The sequence below is a fragment of the Amblyomma mixtum genome, chromosome 3, assembly GCF_055824585.1.
Source record: "Amblyomma mixtum isolate Tamu chromosome 3, ASM5582458v1, whole genome shotgun sequence".
NCBI lineage: Eukaryota > Metazoa > Arthropoda > Arachnida > Ixodida > Ixodidae > Amblyomma > Amblyomma mixtum.
Window position 1 is genome coordinate 293,956,919 of NC_143014.1, and position 9,984 is coordinate 293,966,902.

Here is a 9,984-nt window from a genome sequence, read left to right on the forward strand (position 1 = left end):
GAAAGACGCGGGTTCGATCCCGGCCGCGGCGGCTGGAATTTCTTTGGAGGAGAAATTCTAGAGGCCCGTGTACTGTGCGATGTCAGTGCACGTTAAAGAACCCCAGGTGGTCGAAATTTCCGGAGCCCTCCACTACGGCGTCTCTCATAGCCTCAGTCGCTTTGGGACGTTAAACCCCATAAACCAAACCAAACCTAATGGGTCCAAATGGCTAGTCCAGTTGGATCCAATTGGTCGGGGGCTAAAAACACAACTGGAACCAATTGGTTCCAATTGGGAAATCCAATTGGAAGCAATGGGAATGCACATTTAGTTCCAACTGGAATGTCCAATTGGTTCCAATGGTTTTTTTTTGACTGGGTGCTCCTCCCCTGGTTCCGCTGCCCCAGTGCAGTTTGTCGGAATTGCGCCGTTACTGTCTTACGCCGCCTGGTGTCGAGCAGCGCTGCGCAGTCAATCAGTTCAATGACGCTGCTGCAAGGCTGTGCAGCGAGGGGATTAGCCCAGGTGTCCTCGTTGATTCCGCTGAGAATCAGCGAAATTCTTCATTCGCAAGCGGGTAGGGGGACTTGTCAAGAAGAGCATTTTTGAAGTACATATACTCGACGAGGGTCTCCGAACTGCGCAGTCTTCGAGTAGCCTGCAGGTCCAGAAACTCTTGTGAGTCTCCGTTCGAAACGCGGGGCGAAGGCATGCTTTTAGGAGACCCACGTTTCGCAAGTCATACCGTAAGAGCTGTGCCAGTCCTTCGCAGCTCCTTGCAGCCGTCGCGAGCGTCAGTGATGGGGACCAGTGGGCCAACGCAGCAACGCGCTCCACTTGCGAGATCCAAGTCTTTGCATTTCGTTGAGCACTACCGTCGTACTCGGTGGTGGCGGACGCTGTATCGTGCGTAGACTGGATCAGCACGGGCGAAGCTGGCGCTGACATTCTCGACAATGCCTCCGTCATCTGTAGCTGCGCACGAGCGAACATAGCCACAACTTCGTTCAGGCTTGGCGTACCCTCGGGAGCTGTAGCGGCATCGTTTTCCGGTGAGGACTGAGGAGGTTTGCCGCGATAGGTCTCTGTCGGCCGTTGGTTTGCTGCCGCAGTAGGGGCGCGGACTCCCTCATGACGTTGGGAAGCCGTTTCGTGCCCAGTTCGTGTCGGCAGCTCGTGTCGTTGTTGTGCTAGAAGCCGTCGTATTTCGTCAACCTCAGCCCGCAGCATATCGATAGCAGCCGGCGCTTTCGAGTCCGCTTCTCCGTGGTCATCGCCATCTGTTCCGCCCTGGCTGGTCGCTGAGTCGGACGTGGTTGCCGGAGCCTGGAGGCGAGCGTTGTCGTCCAGAAGACGAGTCATGAGATCGTCCTTTCGGCCGGTGCACGGAAGCCTGCGGGTTCTCAACTCGTCCGCCAGTCGCTGCTTCTTTAAGGCATTGAGAACGTGGCGGTCAGTCGATTTCGCAGGAGACCCGATGAATGTGGACTCAGAGCTCACCGACGGCATTCTGCTGCACTCCGCGATGTCCACTCTCTCTTCGTGCATGAGAGGTTCCTCTGCAGATCCTGTCAGCTGCGCCATGTCAGCAAGAAGTGGCCGGATTCTTCTCGAATAAAGCAAGCTGGTTTATTTAAGGATACAAGAATACAAGAAGTTACAGATACTACAGTAAGATAACGGTCGTTGATACGTAGGAGGTTCGGCGGATCTTAATTTCGTGGCATCGTCCCATTGGTTAAAAATAGCCACACGGTCAAACTGTTCTAGCCATTCTTCGGGGTCGGCGCCAGGCGAAGCGTCGAAGGTTGGTGGCACCCGGGGCTGCTGAAGAATGACAGGAGTCGTCGTCTGGGGCAAGCTCATGGTGGACGTTGCTACTCCAGGCTTTCGCTTCCGAGTAGGGTCCGGCAGAGTCCCGAACTCAGGTGCCTCCCCTAGCAGACGTCGGCTTGCGCGGTGGACTGGAGTCACGTCCTCCGGTGAATGGCTCAAAAAGCTGGCGTCACGACTTGCAGGGGGTGTCCGGTACATGGAAGGCTACCCAGCACCTCCACCAGATGTCACGTTGTAGTGACGGCAGTCCAGTGGTCAGGAAGACACCAACCAGTCTTGGAAACGAAGCTCTTTATTTGGGCTGACTTGCGCCCGCAAAAGAACTGAATCACTCGGCGGCAGCGTAAGCAACAAACGTGCTCGTCGGTCGTCGAACTACGAATGTCCGCCGCTCGTGGCATCGCTCAATTTAAAGCCGGCAAGGAAACTTCCAGATAACAACACAAGATCATCTACAGTAATCTGGAAAAACCTAGATGCGGCCTTCCATGGCTGCAATCAATCGAGATTGGTCGCTTCTCGCGTCACGAACAAAAGTGATAACAACCCTTTCCTGCAGCCTTGAGCGTGAACACTCTACAATGATACGTGGCAATGTGGGGCAGCCATGCAGCTGTCATAGATCTCACTTGAAGGGCAAATAGCCGTGTTTGTGTTTCCGAGCAGGCTTAAAGCTGAGGCAATGCACAAAATGTAGAAGAAAGCCTCAAAGCAAAGTTCACCTTACAGTGTTCAACAAAACTTGGCCATGCGATGGGCAGTAAAACTTAACAGTATGAAGGAGGGGAAAGGTGAAAAGTTTAGACTGGCAGCTGCAAGGTTGCAAGTTAACCAGTGCAACTTCAGCACTGTAACGGAAGACCTGCTGCTTGATTGTGTCATGGGCAGCAGGAACTGGTTAAATCAGAAAGGTGGTCCCTGAAGGCTCTCTTAAGGATCTTGAAAACACCGTGTGTCTTTAAAAAGGAACTGGCAAAGCAGTGCAAAAAACCAAAGATGTGTTGCAGTTTACAAAAGCCTGTGATGCATTGGAGTCCACCATAGAGTCAGGGAAAATGCCAAGGAATGACAAACATGCACAAGAACACCCAGCAGAATTGCTGACTCAGAGCTGTGGTCACCTTTGGAGTGTTAGAGAGCTATGCTACTCTTTTCAAGCAGAAAAGAGCATATATAGCTATGACCAAACAGTACAGTTTGCAGCAGTCTGCCGGACTGTTAGAAGACTATAAAAAAATCAAGGCCCCACCGTGGTGGCTCAGTGGTTATGGCGCTCGGCTGCTGACCCGAAAGACGCGGGTTCGGTCCCGGCCGCGACGGCCAAATTTTGGATGGAGATGAAATTCTAGAGGCCCGTGTACTGTGCGATGTCATTGCACGTTAAAGAACCGCCAGGTGGTCAAAATTTCACTACGGCATCCCTCATAGCCTGAGTCGCTTTGGGACATTAAACCCTAATAAACCATACCAAACCAAAAAATCAAGAATTATGAGAACAGCACACATGAGAACTCTCATCAGATTTTGGAATAGGAAGACTTCAGTATAAGGCCACTGTCAGGGGCACTATGCACCGTACTTTTACTGAATTATTCATGAGCATCAATCGTGTGGTGCAAATTCCTTCTCAAAATGCATGCATTTCCAGCTCGCAGCACAAACCTGACATCACAAGCAAGTGCACAGTGTCACGTGCGGTACATGACACGCCCCTCAAAATCAAGTGTGTTATCTAGAATAGACATGTTGCATTTGATCTTACGAAAAATGTCCTCAGTGCAATTTTGCACTTCGGACATTTTCTAGCACATTACTCCGAAGGGAGTGGGGCCTTTTTTTTGGCCTCTTGGAACAGGGTTGACCTGGTGGGCGTCCAGCTGGCACCCTTTTGCAGCCCCTTGTCAACCCCGGCCGGCGTCTCGCAATACTTGTAGGCTGCACCCGGATTTGACGTCCCCGGTGCCTCCGTGCTGCTGCGGTTGCCTTGAAGGCAAGCATAAGCCCAGCTGCATCATTTCCATTGGGCACGCGGTCCAGCTCATGCCCAAGACACCGCAGGATTTCTAGATATGCAGGGTTGTGCTCATTCATGGCATGCAGGCGGCGCAGCTGGGACTCCAAGCTCCGGTACGCATCTTCTGTTTCCTGCATGAAAGGTTGTGAAACTGAATGACTAGATTCTGTCCACTTTGAGTGTTTCGAATGTCCAAAGCTCTGTAGCTATCATCTACCCTCTGATGGAAGTTCTAGTTGCAGGCTGGGCTGCAGCAGCTGAGGATTGCCATGTTGGTTTTCTTTCTTTTTATATATTAGCATTCTCATTATTTGCATGCACACTTCTTTGAAATTAGCTGCCGCGGTGGCTCAGTGGTTATGGCATTCGGCTGCTGACCCAAAAGACGTTGGTTCAATACCGGCTGCAGTAGTCGAATTTCGATGGAGGCGAAATTCTAAGAGGCCCGTCTACTGTGTGATGTCAGTGCACGTTAAAGAACCCCAGGTGGTCGAAATATTCGGAGCCCTTCACTATGATGTCCCTCATAGCCTGAGTTGATTCGGGACATTAAATCCTCATAAACTAAACTAAACATGTCTGAAATTGCTACAAGTAGCCAATTATGACCGTGGCACCCTATTGTTATCCTAGCAGTAAGCTCTGAGCTGAATCAGATTGTCCATTTGCTGGACATGAAACTTCACTGTAGAACGGCATACCTCTTCATGCATATGCGGTAAAAACCTGGTCAGCGGAACAATCTGAGTTTAACATTCTTCATATATAGATCCGTTGCAAATGTTCCCAGCATTTACAGACAAAACTGTGGCTTATTTATTCATTCTTGCCTGGTATAGCCTTTCATCTGAATGGAAAGCTGCAGACTTGAATGTGCAACTAACATTGGCAAGGGAATATGTATCGCAGAGAATTCTAGAATTTGTATTTCTACACTTGTGTTACTTTCAGCATGAACTCTAAAAAGTGTCTTTTCTACATGTTTGCAAAGATCAACCAGAAAAAATGTTCGTTGTCTTTACTTGCACTGGCATTGCTGAGGAAAGAAGGATTTAGGATGAGAAGGAACTTTACAGGGAATATGCACCTGGGCAAGCTGGGGTTGATCACAGTCTTGCGCAGTAGGTGACAGCTGTCTTGATATGGAGGGCTGGCAGTCGTCTAGCATGTGGCTTGCTTCACAAGCCTGTGGGTTTTCGTAACTGCAGCTTGCCTGGTCGGGCTCTTCTTGAGGCTGCTCTCCTTCCAGGAAGGGCATAAAGAAATCCCGAGGGGGGCACTTGTTGCCTAAGGCCAGCTTGCCCAATTGATGCCTGTCTCCTGTGTTCAGGGGCGGCACATTGGGAAACAATCCCCCAAAAGTTTCATGGACAAGCGCCTGGTGCTTGCAAAAAGCACCTTGTTTTCCTGCTGCGCAGCTGCACATTCCAAAATCTGCTGACACTTCATATATTGTGTCTTGGCGTGTGGCACTGGGCACTGCATAGAGGTTGTGGCCTGTTAGTCGTATGGTGTCAGCAGCTCCTGACGGCATCCGGGAAAGGAGCCGTTTGTAAGCCAGGTGATGATTGGCAACACGGCTGTTAGCATGGCGGAGGATGCGGCTCTCTAAGTATCTCTCCCACACCACGGCCACTGCATCCACTAGTGCAACGGCGCTGAAGGCCTCTGCTCTGCTGAGCACGATGTCTTTGAGGATACGGATGGTGGTCTCAGAGAAATTATTTGTGTTGTGCCCCCGTGTGGTGATGTTTGCACGGAAAAGGAGCACCCACTCCTCCTCCCTTTCGAGGAATGCCTTCACCCGTTCTATGTAGCCCTGGTGGGATTCAGACCCAAGCCTGGCTTTCGCAGCTTCCAGCTTCTCTTCTGTGTCAGCATACATGACCTGTAGTTGTAGTTTGGAATCCTTCAGTGAGAAATGTGCCAGTGCCTTTCACATACACATATGCACGTTTACGCTGTGCCTGTAATTTCGCAGTCCCCCTCATTAAAAAAGAACTACGTTTGGACAAAACTTGCCTCCAGGAATGCTGACATTAGTTGTCGTCTCTGGCCCTTGCCAACATGGTTGTGGGCAGCTGTCAGCCAGCGCCACTCTGCCTGGGCCACATGAAAATGGCACAGAAGCTGCCTGGCTGTAGGCCATGTTTCCTGCAGTGCAGCCTTCTCTGCACTGGAGTTGTCTGTCATAAATACGTGTGGTGCCTGCAGCGAGAAGAATAGCCGATTTCAGCACGCCTATCAAGCCAAGAACAATTGATAGCTTTTAGTGTTTGTTCTTCACGTGACCTGCAAGGATTCATTCTTGGATCTTTGTTTTTGATTAACAATATTGTGGCTAGCTTTCTTCTAGAAATCTGACTTTACATCATCTGTTGCCAAACATATCCACATAGTGTGAATCCTGGTGGGTATCCGCTACTTTCAGAGGACTGTTGTAATGAGGATCGCGGACAAGAAAATTCTGCCGCAGTTTAAAGCAGTTCAAATAATATCACTATGCAGAAGTGACAGCGTATGCATACTCTGGACTCTGGCTTGCTAGTAGGGGTTAGACTTTTCAGTTGAAACCTAAAAAAAATTAAGAAAAAGGTCAGTATCCATGGCATGGATGCCATGGCTAGCTTGCTGTTAAGTAGAAATAACCCAATCCGCTTGTCGATGGAACTGCATAACCAGGCCTGGGGTTAGGTCCGATATCGGTGACCAGAACCGACAGTGCACTTCCTCACCAGAGCAGGATTTGGCCGCCCTGGTGTAGTACTTGGTCAAAACCTCCTGTATGAATACACTAGTTAACCCTCAGTCTACAGCGGCAGCTTAGCAACTGACCAAGGCAGCTGTCAGGCCTGTGACACAACAGAGGGTGCCAAGAATCTCTTGCTCTGGACAAGCCGCCGCTGGAAACAACCTGGTGATGCTTAACTCTAGCCTTATCCAGTGAGGTTAGTCTTGCAAAGCTGTTTGAGGAACTAGCAGGCATTAAAATGGGATGTCGTGGGGCTTAGCGAGGTTAGGACAGATGAGGCATATACAGTCCTAAAAGGTGGGCAAATACTATGCTATCGTGGATTAGGGGAGATAGCAGAACTAGGTGTGGAGTTCCTTATTAGTCAGAATATAGCTGGCAACATAGAGGAATTTATAGTATTAACAAGAGGGTGGCAGCTATCGTAAATAACCTTAAGTACTAACTGAAGGTGGTACAAACGTATGCGCCCGCATTTAGCCATGATGACCAGATCACTGAAAGCTGCTATGAAGACGAGGAATCTGCAGAGAACGAAATAAAAACACACTGCAGTGTACTGATAGCCGACTTCAATGCCAAGGTAGGAAAGGAGACCAGGCAGTAGGCGACTATGGTATAGGTTCTGGGAATATCGGGGGGAGTTATGAGTAGAGTTCGCAGAGAGGAATAATTTACGGATCATATTCCTTCTGAAATGAAATAGACTTCATACTGTGCGCTCATCCTGGTATCGTGCAGGATGTGGAAGTTCTCGGAAAGGTGCGTTGTAGTGGCCACAGGATGCTAAGGTCTCGATTTAGCCTATGCTTGAAGAAGGGATGGGAAAAAACAGTGAGACTGAAGCCCATTAATGCGTTAGCGTTCAGAGGGAAAGTAAAGGTCTCACTGCAGAACAGATATATAACCAAGGGCGACGACCTTAATGTTCAGGCATTGGACGATAGTCTCACATCTATCATTGCGTAGTGTTCAGTAGAAGTAGAAGGTAGGATGGTAGACGGCATACTGCCAAGCTCTCTGAGCAGATGGAATATTTGATTAAGAAACGCTGAAGCATGAAAGCCTCTAACCCCAGGTACGGAATAGAACTTACAGAGGTATCAGCTAATCAATAAGTGTAAGGTAACTGTCATAAGGAATTTTAATATGGAGAGAATTGTGTGCTCTGAAGAACGCAGGTAGCCAGTAATGTGAACATTTCAGCACTTTTGCTTTTATACTGTAGGCCCAAAAAGTTACGTGTGCTTTCTTTCTAGTGTGTACAAGAATTTTTTTACCTTTAGAGAAATGGCTGTTCGCATGTTTGTATGACCATTGCAATATTACAGGAACTGATATCATTCCCTTTCGTGCCACAGACATGTTGGTGAACTGCAACATTCTGTTCCCCTCTATTCTTCACTCAACTTGAGCCGTAACTGCACCCTCACTGAGTGCATATGGCGAAGTTATGGGTTTTGTGTAGCACAGTGTTGAAATATCGCTCTTACATTTTTCATTATGGGGTGCTTTCGTGAAGAATATGGCAGCCTAGAATTGCATCTACAACCTCTTGCAATTCTTGGCAGACAATCACATTTTATGGTGATGAAGTAATGGGGAAGGAAACATGAAGGCATATTTTCTTGAAGTTAGCTTCTGCAATGCACAAATTAAAGGCAGTGTTATTGTTTTTCCTACTTACGGCCTGACCTCCGAAGCAGAAAGGATGAGTGTCTTTTAAAAGTTGAAATGCAGCCACGTAGCCGTCTGTGCTTTGCTCATTGTGAAGTAGCACCGCTACTGGCACAGCACCAGCCATTGTTGCCACCAGCACCACCGTGACGGTGCATTTTGTGCTGTCGCAAGAGGCCGTGGAGTCTATAAAGACTGTCTCTTGCAGCATCCAGTGCCTGGGCCCGCTTCATGATGGGGGTTGCAACTAGAATAGCCCAGCAGGTGGTATTGTCACTCCGGCGCACCGTCACATTAGTGCCTGGAAATTGTGAGAAGCCAAGTGTACACTCACAAGAGATTTCAGGCACATTATACGTACTAAGAGTCTCAGAATCTGGCTCTGTACACTGAAGAACGCCTGCACAGATCATGCTGTGTGATTGTCATAATACAAGGGTCCAAAATTTTACACAGGTACTGGCCTACATGAAATTGTTGTGGCAAGTTACAGTTACCCACAAGCACAATACTTTTGATAAAATAATGAGACACTATGTTTAGCTACATGCACCCCATAATGAGGGATGTTGTTGTAACAAGTTTTCTCATACCATTGGCTGCATAGAGGGGTGCCTTCTCCTCCAGCTTCAGTAGTGGATCCATTGTGGTACCGCCAAAGCACGCAGTCCTCCAGACATTGTGCCAGTGCTGCACGGCTCTTGTCAAAGGATTTAAGGCACCATTGGCCAACAGCACTGGTCCATTTTCCTCCAGGCACAGCTTACTTTCATGCAGCCTGCGTGCTTCGCTAACTGTCATCCCATCACTGAAGTATTGCAGGAATGTTTCCCGTGTAGTGCGGGTTCCACGAAGAAGGCACAGGGCATCTGCTGACTGTGTGCTATGGGTATGCCTGCTATCAATTCTTATGATGGCAACCAAGGGCACATTCCTTCGCAAGTACTCATCGTTTCTCTTTGTGGCTTCGGTCAGCTTTTTTATCTTGATGCCAAGCCTAGCCATGCACGCGGCATTGCGCCGACTTGACACCTTGTTTCGCTTGTTGTGCTGGCAACGCCAAACCTTGTGGAAGACCATTCTGAAAACCACACAGATGAAACATTGAGCAGGAGTAGTAGCGTTACTACATGCTATTTAAATTAAATTATACTAGAACAGAATGGTTTTAAGAGCTGCAATGCAGGTTAAGCTGCAAAAATGCTGTGCAGTTTTTTGTTCACTTATCAGCAAACCTAACTGTCCTTCTGTCATGCAGGCTAACAGCACACTGCATGAAAAGAAGACTCCACATAAATAGTTCATGAAAATGCAAAGTCTACACAGGAGCAGGTGCGTGCTTTCTGAAGTGTGGATTTCACTTATGAATGTTGACCAAAATTGACTGCTAAATTTGATTTACTGTTATTTGAGATGAGCTCTTGCAGTGAGTAGCTGTCTGACATTGATGCACATATTATTTCAATATTATTCTCCCCAGTCAGCCGGCAAAGGCCTACAAAATTATTAGGTAGATTTATATTGTCAACCAGCCTCTCATTATATGTGATCTTATCTGAAACTGCCATCTTAGTTCATTCAAACTTCTATTACCTCTGCATTTAAACACTACAGCTGCCTAGTGTTTACTTTAGCAGTTAATCATGCAACTTGTGAAAAGGTCAAGGTTTTGCAGAAGTTATACTTGTTAGTTTTTTTTGCTGAGTGATTTTAGAAGTGTTAA

At 48.1% G+C, this 9,984-nt stretch overlaps 1 protein-coding gene and 1 pseudogene across 1 annotated transcript; both read right to left on the reverse strand.

Annotated features, from left to right (window-relative positions):
• Positions 1 to 3,591: 3,591 nt before the first annotated feature.
• LOC149355216 (uncharacterized) lies at positions 3,592 to 6,040 on the reverse strand. Its single transcript, XM_089583716.1, has 3 exons — positions 5,855 to 6,040; positions 4,920 to 5,720; positions 3,592 to 3,963 (listed from the first exon to the last, which is right to left on the reverse strand). Exons 1-3 carry the CDS (start codon positions 6,023 to 6,025, stop codon positions 3,592 to 3,594), a joined length of 1,344 nt encoding a protein of 447 aa, XP_089439842.1. The 5' UTR covers positions 6,026 to 6,040.
• Positions 6,041 to 8,156: 2,116 nt separating this feature from the next.
• On the reverse strand, positions 8,157 to 9,984 carry LOC149355217 (uncharacterized; annotated as a pseudogene).